Here is a 21,055-nt window from a genome sequence, read left to right as displayed (position 1 = left end):
TTCCAGGCGATAATTAGCGACGCAGACAAACGCTAAATGACAGGAACGAACGAGTGCAGGCAGCTTCCTTGGGGCACAAGTGACGAACGTGGAGCGAATTGTATCCTGGAGCGTTTATGTACCTACGCAAGTACTGTACAGCACCTACCTACTGGTCTATGAAGAAAAGAAACGCTAAATGACTGGAACTAGCAAGTGCACCTTCTTTAAGGCACGAACGAAAAGCACTGAAAATATTGTGTCTTCGATCGTTTCTAACGAGCGATATTTGGCAAGCTCTCGCTATGTGAGATACAAGTGCGTGTGATCGACGAACGTCGATGTGGCGTTATTGACGTGCATGCTGCTTAACCCTTTAATCATTCTGACGTTTTTTTCTACTCATTCGATTTTGAACTGTAATTCTTATTGTAGAGATGCGTTTTGTTTAAGAATGATCGCAAGTATTTTGCCGCTACCGATCAAAGGGATAATTTTTTGATGCTTGACGCCACACTGAACTTTGTATTTTAACCCTTAAGTGCATGAATTTTTCTTTTAACGAGATATTAATATATGTGATAGACAATGGTTTTCTGACTCTTGGAAAAATAATAAAAAAAATATTTAATACCGATTTTAATACTAAATCAGCGTTAGAAGTTAAATAGGCTAAAATTTATTTATATAAAATATATAATTATTGGTAAGTTTTATTTGTAAAGTTTTACTACTATTAGAAAGGTACACTATTTGTGAAACGTTTAAACATAAACTAATTACTAACTCCGAAAAAATCTGCCTAAATCACATACTAAATATAGCCATCATCCTGTTTTTTCACACTTTTCCGCCACTTCATCTTTATTCTTAAATAATAAATAGTAAATCATTATATTATTTGATTTATTTAATTATTTATTAAATAATAATAAATACTGAATAATAATTAAGCTATAAATGTGATTTTGGATAGCTACATATTGAGTCATAGGCCATCAAATATATGATGCATATATACATCACCATGCATTTAAGGCTTAACTTATTTATTTGTAATTTTGTACATCATACGAGTAGATATGACTCGCATATAATGCGACATTTTGAATATGTCATAGTCATAACTTCTTTATTATTGTGATGTTGTACTAGCACTTCGTTTTACGGGGCTAAAGAATTTGGGCCTAAAGTATGTGTGGTGAAGAGGAAGAGACCGTCAAACATCTAATGTGTGAATGTCACGCCCTCGCCAGACAAAGAGTGAAGAACTTTGGAGCAGGTTAAGTTAACTTTAGCCTCATCATCCTATACGTGGAGATGGTCGAGAAGCTCCTGAATAGCTGAAGGATCTGAGGATCGTAGGGGGTGATTGCACAAAAGATCCCGATGGGTCGAAGTGTATCAGTAAGGGCCCCCGCACATCTAAGATAAGATAAGATAAGGACTTCGTTTTTAAATGAGGTGCGTGCCCGCTGCCGCTCGTGGCGCTCCCGCACCCGCTCGTGGCGGGCACCCGCCGCTAACCGCGTTAAGTTTTCCATTTCCACTCGCGCGCAGCTCTCGATTGCATTAACAGTTTAACTAAAATCGCAGGAAATCGACTTTCGATGCAGTTTCTAACAAATGAAAGATTTTTGTTCTATTGTTTAATTTAAAACAAAATATAGCTGTGGATATGGTTTGTAAAATAAAACTAAAAAAATTTTCATAGTTTTGACACAGTGGACACTTCAGTCTAATTACATTTTAAAGATTACAAAATTTGCTACTCATTACCGGCTTATTTTGCAATATTTTGTGTGAAGTTTAATCCCATTGTATCTTTGAGTAAGTTATCTGCTTTCCGTCACACGTGCAAAGCTCAACACCCTTGCACAAAGAAACTAAATATCTGGGAAACAAACTTATTTTCAATTTCATAAAACTACTTAAATGTATTCATCATCCTTATAATTCCACTACTAAGGTTCCAAATATAAATATGTGAGCTATCGATGAAGATTTTACTTGGTTTTATAAAAAGCAGTACCTATAATACGTGTAATAAATGAAACTAATGCTTTTGTGCAAAACCGCCAAAGTATAACCAAAACAAACTTAAATTCAGCATTGATTTCCGGAGAAGAGCTTGTAATATCTCAATTTTACGTACCGTTTTTTCTTGGTACTTTGTTTGGTAGCAGTACGAGCATGTTTAGGGTATTATTTAGAGGTGTTATTTTGAACACTGAACAGTTTTTGTTTGTTTGCGCAAATCTGGAGTGGCATTGTTGCGCGCGCGTCGATTTTTAGGCGTTTTTGAAGATTAACCGTTTTTTTTGGCGGTAAAGCTTTGTTTGTAATCAACACGGCGTATTTTGTATTGGGAAAAAAGTGTCAAGTAGGTAATAGAGCGTTTCTTAGAAGAGAAATTTCTATAGATTACTTGTCTTCCTATTACGCTTCGTATATTGTAGGGGTACCTAATAAGCTGTAGTTGAGTGTATGTACTCTATAACCTCATTTTTTACTACCAGAACTCGGAGTTTTTGGAAAGTATCGTTACATCAAGAAGACTAAAGAGCACGCTTCAGATTTTACTTGTAATGGTATGCAGCTGGTTTTGATACGACCTTTCCAAACAGCTCTCCATTTCACATGCATTACATGCGATAATCATGCTTCAGAGGCCAATTGTATGAAATATCTGAGAATAATAAAGACTTCTTACGCACATGCACAAGCAAGCATGCATCTTCAATATACCTAAGCACCGAGCAGAAAAGAAAAGAGGTAGCACCTCCGCGAAGCTGCTCGCTCTTCTCATTATCTGAGCAAAGAGTTGTTTTATTCCGCCGACGAGTTAGTTTACAATTTCCCATTTAAAGCGTTTCATCCAACCAACGCAAACCCAAACACACCCTAAAAAGTTATCAGAAAAGGTTGATTTTCAAATAGCAGGGAATCCTTTGAAAATCAGCCAGTTTATCTCACCAATCGTCAATGCGTTTTGAGCTGTAGTCCACCAACTTAAGGGTAGTTTTCGATGGTGTGTTAAAAAGCTCTTTAAGCTCCCGATTGCCGACAATTAAGGAAATAAGCAGTTTTAATTGCTGCATGATTATTCGCCGATTGGCGCGGAATGTTGACGGTCCCGGAACGAGATTACGCCGGGAACTGTTTACTTCCTGGCGTGATGCTGCTGGTGCTTAATGAGCCGATGGGCTTTCAATATCGTGACTGTTTACAGACTGGCCTGGAAGCGTGTTCTGATTCTGATTAACGGCTATGAATTTGATCTGAACTGTTCAAAAATTAAATTAATGAGCCAGAAAAGTACTTACTTACCTAATTAAACCAGGACACTCCTTACTAACTATACTATGTAGGTAAGTGATTAGGTACATGTTAGAGCTAGTTAGTTACTTAGGGATGAGGTAAGAATCAAAGTATATTACTGATACATACTTTGATTCTTACTTCATCCCCGGAATATTGACCTAGTGCTGGAAACTTACGTATTGTCATATTCAAAATGTATTCAAATTAAACTTAATTGGAAGATTTGCCAAACTGAAATTTTCTACTTATAAGATATCTTCCAAAACTGAAAAGCATCTCATTCATCAAGACAAGTAGGGAAAGTGTTCGGTGACATATTGACATATACTAACGTAAAACGCGAATGAAAAATGTGAACGTAAATTAACGCGACTGTACCTATTGGCCAATCTAACTTTACTTTGTTGAGTTGAACTTGCTGTTCAAGGGAAAAAAATGTATTACTATTAAATGTAACAAAAATATTTATTTAACTTATTTATTAATTTATTATTTAAATTATTTACAGTATTGATTATTTATTATTTTTAAAATAAATTAATTATTAAATAAATATAAAATCTTTTCAGCACTTTTCCGCCATCTATTGACAGTGTACACGGCGTTCTCTCTTGTTCGTTACAAAGTGCTTTTATTTCACACCCAAATGTGTAATTCATAAGTTTCATAACATAACATTAATGTGTCGCTTAGTTAGTTTCAATCTTGGGTAAATTCATTCTGCTTTAAGGTCGATTAAATAAATAAATAAATATAATCCAAAAGATAATCAACGTGAGAATAGGTTTAAGTTTAAAGTTTACTGAAACGGTTGTCTATGAAAAACAATTTGGTATTTTTGTAATTACGACTACACAACCAGCTTTGAAGAAAAATAATTTCACAAAATAAAATTTTACATGAGTAATGAAATATTCCAGGAAACGAGCGTCAATAAACTGTAACTGCAGCGTGCAGCGATGTTTTTAAAAAGTCATTACAATTTCACAGTTTTGAAAAGCAACTTTCAAGGAATCAATGAACTTGATTTCTTGAACCTTTTACTCTATTGCTTTATGAGATTTTTAAATTATGTCGGAGTCCGGACATCACAAAATTAAGATAACTAAAGCTATATAAATAAAGGTATATCGTTCCGTTACACTATACAGTAAAGTAATGATTATAAAACTTTATTAGTTTAATTACAACCATCATCATTGACCAGCATTAAATAACTTAACCTAAATTAATATTAGCGCCCTCTAGCGTTGAGTAGCGATCCTCTGCGGCTGTTTCTGCAAACTGCGCTGCTGCTCTTCTCTGATGATGTTCGCTAGATGGCGCGCGGCGACGGGCATGTCTTTGACGGCTATTTTGCTGAAGGTCAATCGCAAGTGTTTCGAGGGGATGGTGGTGTCGTATTGGAAGGCTTGGCCTGGGATCAGCATCAAGCCACGTTTAAAAGCAGTTTCAAATACCTAGAACAACAATATGCAGTCATTACAGTTGAGGCGAGCTCCAGCCCAACACGGTCCCATCACTACCATTGCGGCTCAGCCGAGCGAACCTTTCGTCAATCCCTAATTTCCGGGAATTGACAGCACACGCCGCGGGCGCACCTGCGCCCGCCCAGTTCGAGCCAGACGTTCCTAACGCGCGGTCACGCCACTCGTCGCTTCGCTCGACCTACTCGCGAGTTTCGTCCAACCGACGCGTACGCGTGTGATCTCTATTAATCATAAACTATGTTAGTGTTTGAAGATCGGACTCTGTAATTAATTATTAAATAAAGTGTCATAAAATTACTTGTGGGTTTCAGTTCTAATCTACCAATTAGGAACCCACATTGGTGACCCTGTGAACAATAAACTTTACGAGATTTAAGTGAACTTTTCGTGTTGTGTCCGCTTACGCCAATCCCAGACAGTAATTAAACATTGTTTTAACAATTATCTTTACGCCTACACCGAAGAAAGGCGTTTATTAACATGGAAAACGGAGTAAATGATCATAACAACGCCCCCGAAGGCGCCGGCGCCGCCGCCGCTGCCGCTGCCGCTGCCGCCGCCGCTGCCGCTGCTGCTGCCCCGGCCCCTGCCGGTACAAACGACGTGAACCTCGGTGCTGGTGCTGCCGCCGCTGCAGCTGCCAATCCTTCACTGCTGCAGCCGCCAATGGGTTACGAGGTGAGTCGTGTTGGGATCAGAGTTCCGCCTTTTTACCCCGACCACCCCACCGTATGGTTCGGTATAATAGAAGCGCAGTTTCATGTAAACAATATAACAAAAGAACTTACAAAATTCTACTACGCAATAGCACAGCTTGACCCCAAAACTGCCACAGAGGCGGAAGACATTATTACATGCCCGCCTAAAAATGAACCTTATACAAAACTTAAAAATACACTTATAGCTCGATTTTCGGAATCCAGCGAAGAAAAAATACATAGACTTTTAGACAAAGAGGAAATTGGGAGCAGGAAACCTTCTTCTTTTTTACGTCATTTAAAAGCATTGGCTAAGGGTGCAGGATCTGACCAAATGATAAAAACAATATGGATAAGCAGGCTACCTACACATATACAAGGGAATTTAATTTCCCAACCCTCAACAATGACCTTGGACGACCTCGGCGACTTAGCGGACAGGTTATACGGCATATCACCGAATAACCACCATCATCTAGTACAACAAGTCAACTCGCCGATGCCGACATCAACACAATGCAATTGCATCGCGAACACAAACTCTGCAAATGCTGCTACATACAATCAGAGCTCCGCAGGCGCTTTTCCTGCGAACCAACCTTTTGATATGCAAAATATGCAAATGCAAATCAATGAACTTACACGAATGGTGGCTGCCATTGGACAAACACAGCGTAACTCTTACCGTTCTTTGCCGCGTAATAGAAGCAGATCCAGGTCCCGCGCTCGCTACGCTAGCAACGATCTATGTTGGTATCATACCAATTTTGGTGCTAATGCACGCAGGTGCGAGCAGCCGTGTAAATTTGTTAAGGAAAACCAGCAGTAGGGTTGCTAGCGGCGGTAAGTAACCCTACCAACATAACAAAAATCTACTCCAACCGCCTTTATATCATGGACCGGACAACGAAGAAAGACTACCTTGTGGATACAGGTTCAGATGTATGTGTCTATCCGTATACGTTACTTGAACGGCGACGCTCTCCATCGTCTTATGAACTATATGCTGCCAATCATACACCGATAAAAACATACGGAGTAATGAAAATCAACCTCAATATCGGACTTCGACGCGACTACACCTGGTCATTTATCATCGCTGATGTAAGTAGACCTATCATCGGCGCTGACCTCCTTGCACATTACGGTCTCCTCGTTGACCTTAAAAAGCGATGCTTAATAGATTCTACTACTGGCATGACTACTCCAGGTAGGCCTGTCATTATAGATGACTCCCCATCCGTCAAAGTCATATTAGGCACAACAGTATATCACCAGCTTTTAGCAGAATTTCCATCCATTACAAAACCAACCTGCAACATTAATAACTTTAAACATAAGGTTCAGCACCACATCAAAACTACTCCAGGTCCCCCATTTGCCTGTAGAGCAAGACGTCTTCCACCTGAGAAGTTAGAAGTCGCTAAAAAGAAGTTCGACGAGCTACTCCAGCAAGGCATAATAAGACCCAGCGACAGTCCTTGGGCTTCCCCACTACATATGGTGGCTAAAAAGTCGGGAGGGTGGCGCCCTTGCGGGGATTATAGAGCACTTAACGCCCGCACTCTACCGGACCGCTACCCTCTGCGTCACATCGAAGACTTTGGAATGTCTCTTCAAGGCTCTACCATCTTTAGCAAGGTCGATCTGGTCAACGCATTTTACCATCTACCCGTACACGAAGAAGATATCCAGAAGACAGCAGTAATTACACCTTTTGGCCTCTTCGAGTTCCTAAAAATGCCATTCGGTCTCCGAAACGCAGCCCAAACCTTCCAGCGCTTCATAGATGAGATCACCAGAGACCTACCATTCACCTTTCCATACCTTGACGACATATTAGTAGCCTCACCTGATGAATCCCAACACCGGGAACATCTAAAAGCCCTTTTTTCAAAAACTTGAAGACTATGGAGTCATTATAAACATCTCCAAATGTTTATTTGGCCAAACCGAAATTGAATTTCTGGGTTACAAGGTGTCAGCTTCTGGTATAGAACCTCCTTCGTCAATGATCGAAGCCATTCAGCAATATCCGAAGCCAGCAACAGTTAAATCACTTCGCAGATTTTTAGGAGTTCTAAATTTCTACCGACGTTTCATCAAAAATGCAGCTGAAATGCAAGCACCGCTCAATAATCTGCTCAAAGACGGCGTCAAGGGCATGAGCCTGTGCATTGGTCTTCGGAGGCCGATTCTGCATTCGAACTTTGTAGACAAAGTCTTGCACAAGCTACGAGACTCACACACCCAAAGCAAAACAGTGAGCTTTCTCTTTACACGGATGCATCAGATACTGCCACGGGGGCTGCCCTTCATCAAAAAGGAAACAACGGCTGGGAACCAATTGCATTTTTTTCAAAAAAACTTACTTCAGCCCAAACTAAGTACAGCGCATATGATAAAGAACTGCTCGCTGTCTATCAGGCAATTCATCACTTCAGGCACTGGTTAGAAGGAAGACATTTCACCATCTTCACTGACCATCGTCCATTGACATTTGCGTTCCAACAGAAACCTGAAAAGTGCAGTCCTCGTCAATTCCGCCATTTAGAGTTCATCAGCCAATTTACAACAGATATCAAGCACATCAGTGGCAATGATAATATAGTCGCTGATGCTCTGTCGAGAGTCGAGGCCATTAGTCAACCAGTAAGTTACCATGAACTTGCTAATGCTCAAGCTTCCGACACAGAGCTACAACAACTCCTGGAACACAATAATACAAGCCTTTTATTCAAGAAGATTGTTTTCCCTGATACTAACACACCGATCTACTGCGACACCTCGACTACCGTAGCAAGGCCGTACATTCCAATGCCACTCCGACGAAAGGTGTTCGCTTCGCTGCACAACTTAGCACACCCGGGAATTAAAGGAACAACGAAGCTAATCACCGATAGATATGCGTGGCCCGGAATCAGGAAAGACTGCGCTACGTGGTCACGTTCTTGCCTCGCCTGCCAAGCATCAAAGATCAGCCGCCATGTTACTGCCGCACCTGGATCTTTTGCACCACCGAACACCAGATTCGAACACATACACGTCGACTTGGTGGGACCCCTGCCCTATTCGCGGGAATACAGATACCTGCTTACAGTAGTGGATCGATTCTCAAGACTACCAGAAGCGTACCCACTGAAAAACATAGAAGCAGAAACCGTTGCACGAAAGTTATTTTCCGGATGGATATGCCGCTATGGCATACCACTTCGGATAACTTCAGATCAAGGCAGACAATTTCAATCTGAACTGTTTTCATCTCTGTCTCGATTATGCGGCTTCCAACATATACATACCACTCCTTACCACCCAATTGCAAACGGTTTAGTCGAACGTCTGCACCGACAGCTTAAATCAGCCCTAAGGTGTCATAACAACCCATCATGGACAGATGATTTACCAGTTGTTATGATGGGTCTCCGAGCGGCCTACAAAGAAGATATAGACGCTACTCCAGCCGAAATGGTTTTCGGCCAGAATATTAGACTACCTGGAGAATTCCTATCGCCCGAAAAATCCACAGATCAACTTCAATCAACATTCGCGTCTTCACTCAAATCAGCATTTCGTCGATTAGCGCCAATTAGAACATCTTGCCACGCAAAAACATCAATATTCGTCTACAAGGAGTTGGATTCAGCAACACATGTTTTCGTCAGAAGGTTTAACAAGACAGGCCTACAGAATCCGTACGAAGGACCTTTTAAAATCACTGACAGACAGGAAAAAACCCTTACCATTACCGTCAATGGCTCACCCCGTGTAGTTTCCATCAACAATGTAAAACCTGCTTTCATCGACGCTGACGACTCTGCACCAGCACATATCTCTAGTCGACCGGTTCCTGTAACTATCCACAAACCAGCCCTTGCTAATGCTAAGCCACCACCTGTATCTGCCATGAAACCACAGCCAAGCACTGCTACAACCAGGACAGGTAGAACAGTAAGATTTCCTGATAAACTAAATTTATAAACAAAATGTAATTTACCTTTTCTCTGGGGGGGGAGTACTGAGGCGAGCTCCAACCCAACACGGTCCCATCACTACCATTGCGGCTCAGCCGAGCGAACCTTTCGTCAATCCCTAATTTCCGGGAATTGACAGCACACGCCGCGGGCGCACCTGCGCCCGCCCAGTTCGAGCCAGACGTTCCTAACGCGCGGTCACGCCACTCGTCGCTTCGCTCGACCTACTCGCGAGTTTCGTCCAACCGACGCGTACGCGTGTGATCTCTATTAATCATAAACTATGTTAGTGTTTGAAGATCGGACTCTGTAATTAATTATTAAATAAAGTGTCATAAAATTACTTGTGGGTTTCAGTTCTAATCTACCAATTAGGAACCCACACAGTGATCACTTATTTATGTGCCAGCAATTTGAAATACTTGAGTTAGTTGCTACATTTGCTACATCATGCAACCAAAAACATGTGTACCTAATGTACTGTGGTGTTATACGGTACTCATGTTTTATTTATTTATTTTAAATCAATTCCATAGCAAAAGACGTGCGGATTTCTTAGGCAATAGTCACTAAAAATAAATAAATTCTCCAAGAACCAAGAACTCACCATATTATAAACACACTCCACCCCCCTCACTCGCAACCACAGGAACAAGCCGCCAGGTGGCGTCTGCCACTCGGCGAGGGGCTCTAGCGGACCGATCGCCTCCAACAACGCGTCCCGCCGCCGCCGGTAGAGGGCGCGCGCGCGCTGCAGGTGGTCGGCCAGCCAAGAGCGGTTGGACAACACGCGGTGCACCAGGCACTGGAAATGTACATTTATAAGCAATGCAATGTTATAAAACGAGTGGTATCTAAATATGAAGGTGGATGGATAAGGATAGTGGAATATAATGATATGGAAGTGAAAGGTATTAGTATCGAAATGACGGCTGATAGAGAGGAATGGAAGATGTGCTGCGCCGACCCCAAATAATGGGAAAAGGGCAAGTGAATGATGATATTGTTTTGTCTAACATTGTGGGGCACTTACATTATTAGGCTATAAGACCGAAGAAGATAAACATCGTATATCTACGAATTATTAATAAATTTACGTTTCCTGTTGATTGGTGTTACTATCAACAGGAAACGTAAATTTATTAATAATTCGTAGATATACGATGTTTATCTTCTTCGGTCTTATTCTAAATCTAAATATTAGTTTAATTACAAACTAACAAGATATTATTTCAACGCCACTCCGTATCAATTATCTTGATTGTGACAAGCTGAGCAAATGTTGTTGAAGCCAAAGTCAGGGTGACGAACAAGGGCATCGGCCACGTGACGCCGGGAGACTGCACTGATTACGAGACTCGAGGGGGTGTGAATGTACACAATTTCTTGCCTCGATGGCTAAATAAATATGCTTGATTATATTTTATTCTTACTTTAAAAGATGAACCACTTAGGTATGATGTGAACTAAGTATAGTTTAGATTTTAGGATTTGGGAATATATTAATCTTGTAGCATGTCGTGTCAATACGAACAGCAGCGTTTAGAAAAGCTGGGTCCTAAGCACCATTTCCGTAAGACACTATCGATGCCATCGTATATCTACAATACTTACAATCTAGCCGGATCGATGTCATCGTATATCTACAATACTTACAACCTAGCCGGCCAAGTACATTGCGCACCCTGTACTCGCATTTTCAAAATCAAGTTTCGTTTCGCAAGCCACATCAGAGTTCCATGCTTCAGATCAACAACCGGAGAAGTAGCCGTCGCTGGACACGGCGAAGAGGATAAAAAAAATTGTGAAACTTTTCACCTTTCACCTAAAAGCAAATAAATTTCTATAAGTTGATTTTTTACTACCTGAGCCAACGTGCAGCTGTGTAGGATCTCCCCTTGCATGTGTAGCTCGGCTCGCTCCAGCAGTGGCCTCGGAGCCGTCATCCAGCCTCCTCGCAAGCCTGAGCTGACCACCTTAGATAGCGAGTCGAGACGCACAACCCGTCCTGCCGTATCCAGAGACAGGAACGATGGGTGTTGCTGTTGACAGAATAAAAATATACAATTAGACATGGTAGTGAATTCCAAACAATAATGTAAGTTATGGAGCGATAGTACGAGAATGTACATCCGAAGAAAAATACCTCAAGACAAAAAGACAAATAAATTCGTATACACGTCCTTTGGTGTCTGGATAATTCTTCATGATGGTAAGGTCGCTCATGTAAACTTCTGAAGAAACTTAGCTAAGAACGTAGCTCTAAATGTAACTGTAAAAGAGGCATTCCTAATTTTATCTTTAGAATATTTTTTTATTCAATGAAAAACAAACAATATAAACAACTATAAATAAACTTAGAAATAAGGAATAAATAAAATAAATTAGATTTAATTAAAATAACTTATAAATAAAAAACCTCACCCAAGTCGCTGCCACCGGGCAGTGTGCCCAGAAGGCTGGCCGCATTGCCACGTTGGATGGCAATGCTTATACGTTGAGCAAAATATTGGCCAGCCCTCTGGTCACCTGTGACGTCAATTAGGCGCGCCGCTAACTCTTTGTATAGCTGACGCGCGCTTGGCCCCCATGGCCCCAGTGTTTCCACACCAAACGCCGCAAAAATGTAACTGCTGCCAAGGGTGGCATATTTGCGGCGTTTGAGGTCTTCGGCCACAGACGCCGCATGACCGGCACCACCGCTGGTGCCCTGAAGATGGGACGGCGCAAGTGTGTCAACACACGTGGCATCCCACACCAGAGGCCGTCCCAACTTCCAAGGCACCAGAGTCATACCGTCGGGCCTCTTGCCATCGTCCCTTGCCAGACCGACTGGCTCAAGGATGGCTGGGACTTGGACACTCACAAAGGCCCTTCGGATGATATCGTTGATGCTGGCATGTCGGGGTATGCGGCCGGCGCTTCTGCCACAGGAGAGCCCATGATGCCCATGGCTATCCACCATGGTACCACAGCGACAGCGATGGGGGACGTTAGTTGTAATCCCTAGACGCAAACATGTCGCCAGTCGGAAGGTGGAGTTGTCAAGTAAGGTGCCTATGGATGGTGAGGGTACTGCCTGCAACCACAGGCCCGACTCCCACTCCGCAGTAGCAAGAAGACGAGCTCGCTCTGCCGCGCTAGTTGACGTATCAACAAGACTATTCCGTACTAGACGGCAGAGCGGCTCGTCCCACTGCTTCTGCGAGCAGAGATTGGCAGGCGGATCTGTGTTGCCACAGGTTAGTAGCCAGACGTTCTTGGCCTCGGTGCAATGGGCTGCCTCTATGGTGCCGAGAGAAGGAGTTAAAATGCTCTCAGTCAAGCTTTGAGCATTGTGCACCGAGGATAAGAAAGCTGGGAGCGAAACACTAGAAATTTTGCGGATACCCAGGCCACCGTGCCGAACTGGCAGAGTAGCCTGGGTCCAAGACCTTTCTTCGAAACGAATATTAAAAACAGATGACAGAGTGTCCTCAATTAGCGAGTCTAATTTGAGAAGTAAACTAGGATGCTTCCAAAGGTGACTGCAGCGGAGAACGTACGTAAATTTGGGCACAAATAGGCAGTGTCGTATAATGGAGTAGGTAGTGTGCATGTTGATGTTTAAAAGACGGTCCGAATTTCAGATCTATAATTTTGAATTTTGTCATTAACGTATTCATCGAAAGATTGGTCTAAAATTGGGCAGCCAAGGAATAGAATATTAAACTGAATGTACCTCATCATCATAATTGAGGAACATGTACGGATCATCCTCCAGGATGAGGAAGTCGTATCTGCAGGCGAGGTCGTAGATGTGGCGGCGCCTGTGGGCCGGTATGGTGGCGCCGGTGGGGTTGTTGCCGTTGGGCACGAGGTACAGCAGCCGCGGCATGGGCAGCCCGCGCGCCAGGCGCTCGCCCAGGACCGCCTCCAGCGTGTCGGGGATGAGCCCGAGCTCGTCTTCCGGGATGGTGATGATCTCGGGGCTGTACGGCCTGAGCTGGAAATTGAAGAATTTGTTGAAATGTTAACCCTTCAGAAAAGCACTTTTCATTCATACGAGTATTCAACCTTAGATTAGTGTGTACAAAATAACGATAGAAATCCCGCTGAAAAGGACCTTTCAGAACATGTTCTACTCGTATCAGCAGTGGTAAGCGGGTGCGTCCCACGAGATATAACTTTAATATATATAATTTCATGTTACTAACATTCAGCAGCAATAATTAACGTTAGATATAACACCAAAATCAATACTTTTGTAAGAAATAACGCTGAATTGCCATAATATTAGTTTTACATAACGTTTTTTAATGTAACGTTTACATTAGTTAATTTCAGTTTATATACCATACACTACGTATACCGTTCACCATGCATAACATTTCTTAATATAACGTCTACATTAGCTAATTGCAATTTATATACCATACACTATGTATACCGTCCACCATAAATAACATTACTTAATATAACGATTATATTAGCTTGTTTCAGTTTATATACCATACCGTTCTCCATATAAATATTTTTTTTAATATAATTATGTCAAGTTATAAGAAAGTAGGTTAGGTTAGAACTGCGACCTCCCGCACAAAACTGTTGCTAAGAAAGTAGGTTTAGGTTAGGTTAGAACTGCGACCCCCACACAAAACTGTTGATAAGAAAATAGGTTTAGGTTAGGTTAGAATTGCGACCCCCACACAAAACTGTTGCCAAGAAAGTAGGTTTAGGTTAGGTTAGAACTGCGACCCCCACACAAAACTGTTGCTAAGAAAGTAGGTTTAGGTTAGGTTAGAATTGCGACCCCCACACAAAACTGTTGCTAAGAAAGTAAGTTTAGGTTCGGTTAGAACTGTGACCCCCACAAAAAACTGTTGCTAAGAAAGTAGGTTTAGGTTAGGTTAGATCTGCGACCCCCACACAAAACTGTTGCTAAGAAAGTAGGTTTAGGTTAGGTTAGAACTGCGACCCCCACCCAAAACTGTTGATAAGAAAATAGGTTTAGGTTAGGTTAGAATTGCGACCACCACACAAAACTGTTGCTAAGAAGGTGGGTTAGGTTAGGTTATTAAACATTTCAAATCTTAGATATGATGAACATTACGCCTTTTGATGTTAGATTAATTGAAAAATATATGTTATTAATACAAGGTATTCCAAACGTTATAAACATAGATCTTAGATATTATGAACATTACACCTTTTGATGTTAGAATAATTGATTAATATGTGTTTTAAATATTAGGCATCCCGAACGTTATATACATTAATATTTATATACACTGATATTATATAGAATAAACATTATCCAATTCGAAATTAGATGATTTGCTATTATCGATTTTGAGCATTATATCCTGTGAACGTTATGCTGAACAAGCTTATACAAAGTGAGCGTATATGTTATAAGTAATATACGATACGTTCTTATATCTCGTATTACTTACCCGTGGTAAGCATATTCAGCGAGCAGTATAGGTTCTCTTTAATTTAAAAGCTGATCATTAGCGTCATAGATTGCATGCTGGGCTCCACTGCCACTTCCCCGTTAGTGGCCAGTTCGTCCGGACGAGGGTACTGTACTGTACCTGCTGGAAGTTAATAAACATGTTTTATACTAACAGCAGCATGGACTCCAGTGTAGGCATACTCGGCAAGCAGTATAGGGTCTCCTTCATCCAGCAGCATGTCGATGGCCTGGTAGATGCCATGCTGGGCCCCGTTGGTGACGAGCACGTCGCGGGGGAGGGGTGGGGGGCGGTGCAGGTCTTGCTGGAAGGCGCGCAGCTCGCTCAGGAGGGCTGGGAGACTGGGAATTGAAAAAAGATGGTATGATGATGTGGTGTAGATGTAGTATCACCTTTGCATTTGACAAAAAGATAAAATCAAGCAGAAAAATGTTACAACCCTCATACATCAGTCTAAATCTAAACTTAGAATCTCATTCAGATGTAATAAGCTAATCCTTGTAAATCCTTGATTAGATCCTTCTGCAGCATCTCTATGTACCTACGAAACTTGGCCTTGGAACTAAACTCAACACCAATGGATGAACGCTTCCATGCCATGGTTTCTAAACAAAAACTTCTTGTTTTCACTGTCGAGGGAGGATGATATAGAGAAACGCTCACCCTTGTGACGGGACGTACTGCAGCGCAGTGGCCAGTTCCTTCCCCTCCATGTGCAGCGCTCCGGCGGTGGAGCCCAGCTCCAGTCTGGTGAACGGGAACACCTCCTCGTTGGGCATGCCCTCGGCCAGGGAGATCATCTGGCGACCGACGCCATACGCTAGGCTTGCTGCAAACGTGAAGGAAAAAGCCTATGATGATACATTGAAATTGAGGCGAAGAATCAGAACGCTGAGTACATTCGTCACAGTGAAGTCTAGAAGCCCTTGATTATCACCTGTCTTTTGTGAACGAGCCACAAATCAACAAAGTATCTGTATAATACCTATACCTACTGTTAATAACTAATCTACTACTGGAGCTAGATTCAACCCGATTTCCAGATTTTTTATGCGCAAAATCGCAATTTTTTAATCGTAGATTTTTTTATCAGATCATGAACTAGTTCAAATCATGAAAATTACTGTTTTTAGTCCTATGACATTGCTGAGTTGATTCATTTATTCCGATAAAGGCACGCCGTCAGATAATGTTGTTATTGCGCCGGATGAATGTTAACGTGGTTCGTAAACCAGTGTGCACTGGTTCCGCTGGTTCGCCTCGGGTGCTATCAGTATTGGTTGATATACCTTAAAGCCGGTTCATAACCCTTTTATGATTTTCTTCGAGTCATCATAATTCTTTGGACTTGAAGGAGATATATAAGGCACGTGTATTTTTTTTATAATAATATTTTTTTGTGTTTTTATGACTACAAAGACAAAAATTACGAAGGAACGTAAACTAGTTAGATGCTTTTTTCTTACTTACTTACTTAAGTACTTATTTAGCTTTTTATTTGAAAACATGTAAAATTGGAGTTGATCAAGTATTCCGGTTTTTTTACAAAGAACTTGGACATTAGTGTACATAAAATTAGATAGTATCAGATATTAAAACGACGGAGAGAACCTTTCAAATGTTTTTTTTTTATTATAACACTTCAAGCTCTCGCGTTTTGTACACATTTTTTAAGACACATACGGGTCAAACGCGATAAAATAACATTATTACCTTTCACCCAACGTTTCGGCCAGGTTGCACTAGCCGTGGTCGCTGAAGACTGAATTAAAAAACATCCTAAAAATTTCAATACCTAGAGAGGACGGGTACAAGTTATCGTCTATACGGGGACCCAGTGATTCAGATGTTGAAACCAAGAGATCTATCTTCGGACCAGTGCGCGGATACTGTGAGTGTTGTGTGTCGAGCGGTGGACAATAAACATTAAACAAATACGGGTGGATCAATTTTATTTGTCTACCCCGAACATTTATAAAAACGAATATCGGGTAGTTTGGTGTTGTTTACATCTCTATTAACATTTCGCTGGGACGTTAGTCTTCCGCGACCACGGCTAGTGCAACCTGGCCGAAACGTTGGGTAAAAGGTAATAATGTTATTTTATCGCGTTCGACCCGTATGTGTCTTAATTTTTTTTATTGCTTTTCAGTTTTCGGAGTTCTTTTTCTTTATCTGATATTTAGTGATGACAGTGTTTTATTCAAAGCTCTACATTTGGCAACCAGTAGTTAAAATGTTGTATGTGTCAGTTATTATCTATTGCATAAATGCAATTACGTGTCCATGACGTTATTATAATTCGCAAAAGTAAATATTATGATATTTCTCTTACTTTCTCCTTGATGGGAGCAAGGCCATAACGCCTTGTGCTGTGATAATGCACCAACATAAACACTACAATTGTTTATATTATATCAACTTCGATAAACCTCTATGATGTAACCATAATTGGTTATGTTAATGATATACAGAATGACATCTGCAATATTACAAAAACATCTACCACGAGAGCCATATATTTTTCAGATACCTCGGTATTTTCGTAACATTCTGATATTATGTTAGATATGTCACTATATTTGAACGTGTTTCACTTGTCTTTAGATTATAATATGAATAACATGAATGAAAAACACTATTTAAATGATTTTTGCCACATGTTGGAATCGCTAGGCCAATATAAATCTTTTATACTTAGATTACCAAATCTAAATTTGGAATTTAGAAAGTTCACATGTGAATTTGAGGAAAACGATTGCTGCGCCGTTTGCATCGAGCTTTGAGCTTTGCGTCATTTCAGTACTTAACGATGTTGTAGTTAATTACTCGTATTTTACTAACATGATTTTAATGCGCATCATCGCGCTGGGCTGGGGTTATCAAACCAGCAATGAGGAAAACGAATGTTTTGCTTTTTGCTGCTCAGACTATCCCGCTTTTACGACCGGACAACATAATGTTTGTAAATAATCTAGTGCATAAATCGCAAATAAGGTCAAAAAGAACAACATCAAAATATCAACTGAAAATCCAGTTAAATATGATGATGAATTAGAACTAAATGAACCCTATAACTAGTTCTAACACGAATGAAGGAAAGCGAAAATGAAAATGAAACGAAAAGAAAAAAAAAGTATCTGATGAAAACATGGACTCTGCCGAATTAACTAGAAGACGATAGGTAACAATAGTAATCATAAACAGTGTGTTTCTAAGAATGTTGTTATCACTAAAGTAGTTATTGTTTTTTAAGTTACGTCAGCCTTATATTATAACTAGTTAAACATGACAAGTAAATATTTCGTTTACAATGTAGCATTTCTTTTCGCACACCACGTGCAAAGTGTCTTCGTTGTTTGTGAAATGTACATACTTTGTGTGTTACCTGTCACACCTGTAGAACCTATGTATATTCCGTCGTAAATTAGCGATAGCGATTGTACTTTTTCCTCAATAGTTTCTCAACCATTTGACTAACTCATGTCATGTAGCTCCGGTAAGCAAACTGACCCCCTGATATCTGTTATTGACGGTCTCGGGGTTGTTGACAGCAAATTACTAAACCGTGATCATAATCAGTTATGTCGAAAACTTTTCTAGAAATCTATTTTCGTTGATTTAATATTGTAATGTCGGAAATGGTAAAACTGTTACATCGATGGATACAGTATTTTTTTGGTTTACAATTATTTATACATATGAGATAAGATGACAAGCGTGAAAACGGTGGATTAAGGAACTTCATAAAGTCGGCGGTACAAAGAAAACCATATTATTATTGTAAACATGTCATGCGGGATATCAAGGGCTTATGAGTAGATTGCAAATATGATAACTATCATAATTGTATCATCTTGACCTAACAAATAAGAGAGACTACGTAAAATATCACAATAGTTGATATTGAACTGTTTTAAATGATAGATTACAAAAATTTGGAAAACATTTCCTTCTTGACTCTCTTTGAACCTTCAGTTCAGACCAACCCGAAGACCTTTTAGTAAGTTCATCAGTTTCATCATAATCATCACACTGCAACTTATAGAAGTGCAAATTTACAAATCTACACGAAGTATTTACCATGGTAAAGTGGTTACCCATTTTCACTTTAACTGGGCAGTACTCTACTCACTGATTTGCCTGGTGAGCGCCGGCTCCCTCCTCGCAGCCCTGCGGCTGATGAACCGTCCGTAGTCGGCCTCCGTCAGCGGCCGGTGCTCCGCGCTCGGCCCCTCGTCGCTGTAGAACTTGAAGAAGTCCCCGGTCTCCTGCGAGAGCGCCCGCGCGGGCCGCAGCACCCGTCGCGCCATCTTGTGGCTTCGGAACAGCTTCGATGGCACAATCATTTTGAAAAGCTTTGACCAAAATAGAACCACCAAAGTCTTGGTTAAAACGGATTATGAAAATCTTTTTAGCTGTTTAGCTACACACTCTTCTATTGGGTAGGATTTAAAAAATAAGGTAAATAAAGCTTGCGTTAAGTATCTAAATAATACTTCGTTTATATTATGCTAATATAATTAATTATTAATTACTGGAGCAGTTTTCGCGACAACGCTCATCCTTTAAATGTGGCTAGTTGATAATTATTGACGTCGCCCAGATAAAAAATGTTTACTTTTTCTTGGATGATACGCATTTAATGGACATTTATTATCTAAAAAGCTACGAGAGCGCTACGAGAGGTTCTCAACTTCGGATAATACTTTTTTTCTAGGTTTTTAAGCGACTGTCAAGTGACTTCTACTTAACTTTAGTTTATATTCTTTTTTCTCAAACATGGTATAAAAGTTGTCAAATTACGTTCGTTATAATCAGGGAGTAGGTATATAAGTATAAAGGAGGAACATCTGTCGAAGTACAACAATCGCAAAAATGACCGGCTGAGGCCTTGTAATTGCAGTTACAAATCTCTCCGCTTGGAGCGCATGTCTCGCTCAATGATCAGCGATGTGACATGACATTAGACGTTCTTTTCTCTAGGCTGATTTCGTCAGACTGAGCAAGTCAAGACGTAGTCCCGTGGTAGTGCGCTGACTTCGTACGCAGATGTTCTCGGGTTCGATTCTGACAGCGATCTTTTTGCTTTTTTTTTATACATTAATTTTCTTTTTGTGTATTTTTATTTGTGTTTATTTATTGTTTTATTCAGACAAATGTTAATTTAAGCCCTTTAACATTGTTTGCCCCATGTTAGGATTCTTAGGTAATGTTGTAAGTCTTGCGAATGAAATTTCGAAAAGAAGTAACAAAACAAAATATTTTTGGACATTAAAAAAATAAAAAAAAATGAAGAAAAATATTAGTAGAAAAAAATAAAAAAGATCTCATCAGGATTTGAACCCGGGACCTCTTGCTCCGTAGGCGGGGTCACTACCGATAAGGCTAAGAGATTGTCAAACCCTTATCTCCCTGCTATTGCAGCGCCACTTATCTTTTCTTTTATATGTGCACTTCTGATACTTAAAGCTTTCTTTCCTTATATTTCTAAACTCCATAGTTATAATAGGCTTCAAAGTGTCACGTGTAGAGATGGGTAGTGCGTAAATACTTTTTTATTCAAAATACTCGTTTTTACTAAAATTGGTGGGTATAAACAATTTAGAGTGCTGAAAAGGAAATGCAAAATAGAAATATTGTTTAATTTCGTAATCCACTACTAAATTAAGTGTACCTACTCATTTGTGTGAATTTTATTTTAAATTAAAGACGGGCTTTCCATACATTCAACTATTATTCAACAGTGGAAAAGGCGACAGCAGTGGCGGAGGTGGAAAATCGGCCTTTGCCGAGTTTTGAGAATTTCGGGACTTAGTTAACTAAGAGTGGCCTCTGTTTTCAGCAATAACAAACTTTGACAACTTTTGAAATGTTCTTTTGCACTCATTAGACCTGCATGCATACATACCTATAACTACTTAATGTGATATAATTGAAATCTCTTCCTCTCGGACCTCCCGGATTTCATACCATTGACCTGTCGATCAATACACGTGTTATCTACAAAAATATTCTACCAAAACATTGATAAGTAAATCATTCTCATCATTTACATCCACAAAAATGTATACACTCGCATTTCTTTCCAATAATTAACGACGTTATAATGAATTGAATTATAAACATGTACTTGT

General features: G+C 40.4%; 1 protein-coding gene across 1 annotated transcript; it reads right to left on the bottom strand.

The window, feature by feature from the left end:
- Positions 1 to 3,767: 3,767 nt before the first annotated feature.
- On the bottom strand, positions 3,768 to 19,483 carry LOC125237870 (kynurenine/alpha-aminoadipate aminotransferase, mitochondrial). Its single transcript, XM_048145101.1, has 7 exons — positions 19,054 to 19,483; positions 15,582 to 15,747; positions 15,073 to 15,259; positions 13,184 to 13,447; positions 11,328 to 11,504; positions 10,070 to 10,267; positions 3,768 to 4,763 (listed from the first exon to the last, which is right to left on the bottom strand). Exons 1-7 carry the CDS (start codon positions 19,265 to 19,267, stop codon positions 4,548 to 4,550), a joined length of 1,422 nt encoding a protein of 473 aa, XP_048001058.1. The 5' UTR covers positions 19,268 to 19,483; the 3' UTR covers positions 3,768 to 4,547.
- Between the last annotated feature and the right edge of the window lie 1,572 nt (positions 19,484 to 21,055).

The sequence above is a fragment of the Leguminivora glycinivorella genome, chromosome 2, assembly GCF_023078275.1.
Source record: "Leguminivora glycinivorella isolate SPB_JAAS2020 chromosome 2, LegGlyc_1.1, whole genome shotgun sequence".
In the NCBI taxonomy this organism is placed as follows: Eukaryota; Metazoa; Arthropoda; class Insecta; order Lepidoptera; family Tortricidae; genus Leguminivora; species Leguminivora glycinivorella.
The sequence above is the reverse complement of the archived record's forward strand: the minus strand, read 5'-3'. Positions and strand labels throughout refer to the sequence as shown.

What these genes read in the sequence shown, in the direction of transcription:
- LOC125237870 (XM_048145101.1), bottom strand. Translation starts at nt 19,267, where the DNA reads ATGATTGTGCCATCGAAGCTGTTCCGAAGCCACAAGATGGCGCGACGG. An exon ending in GGCGCTCACCAGGCAAATCA is followed by an intron (nt 15,748 to 19,053) that starts GTGAGTAGAGTA and finishes TCACGTTTGCAG; the next exon opens with CAAGCCTAGCGTATGGCGTC. An exon ending in ACAGCTGCACGTTGGCTCAG is followed by an intron (nt 10,268 to 11,327) that starts GTAGTAAAAAAT and finishes GTACATTTCCAG; the next exon opens with TGCCTGGTGCACCGCGTGTT.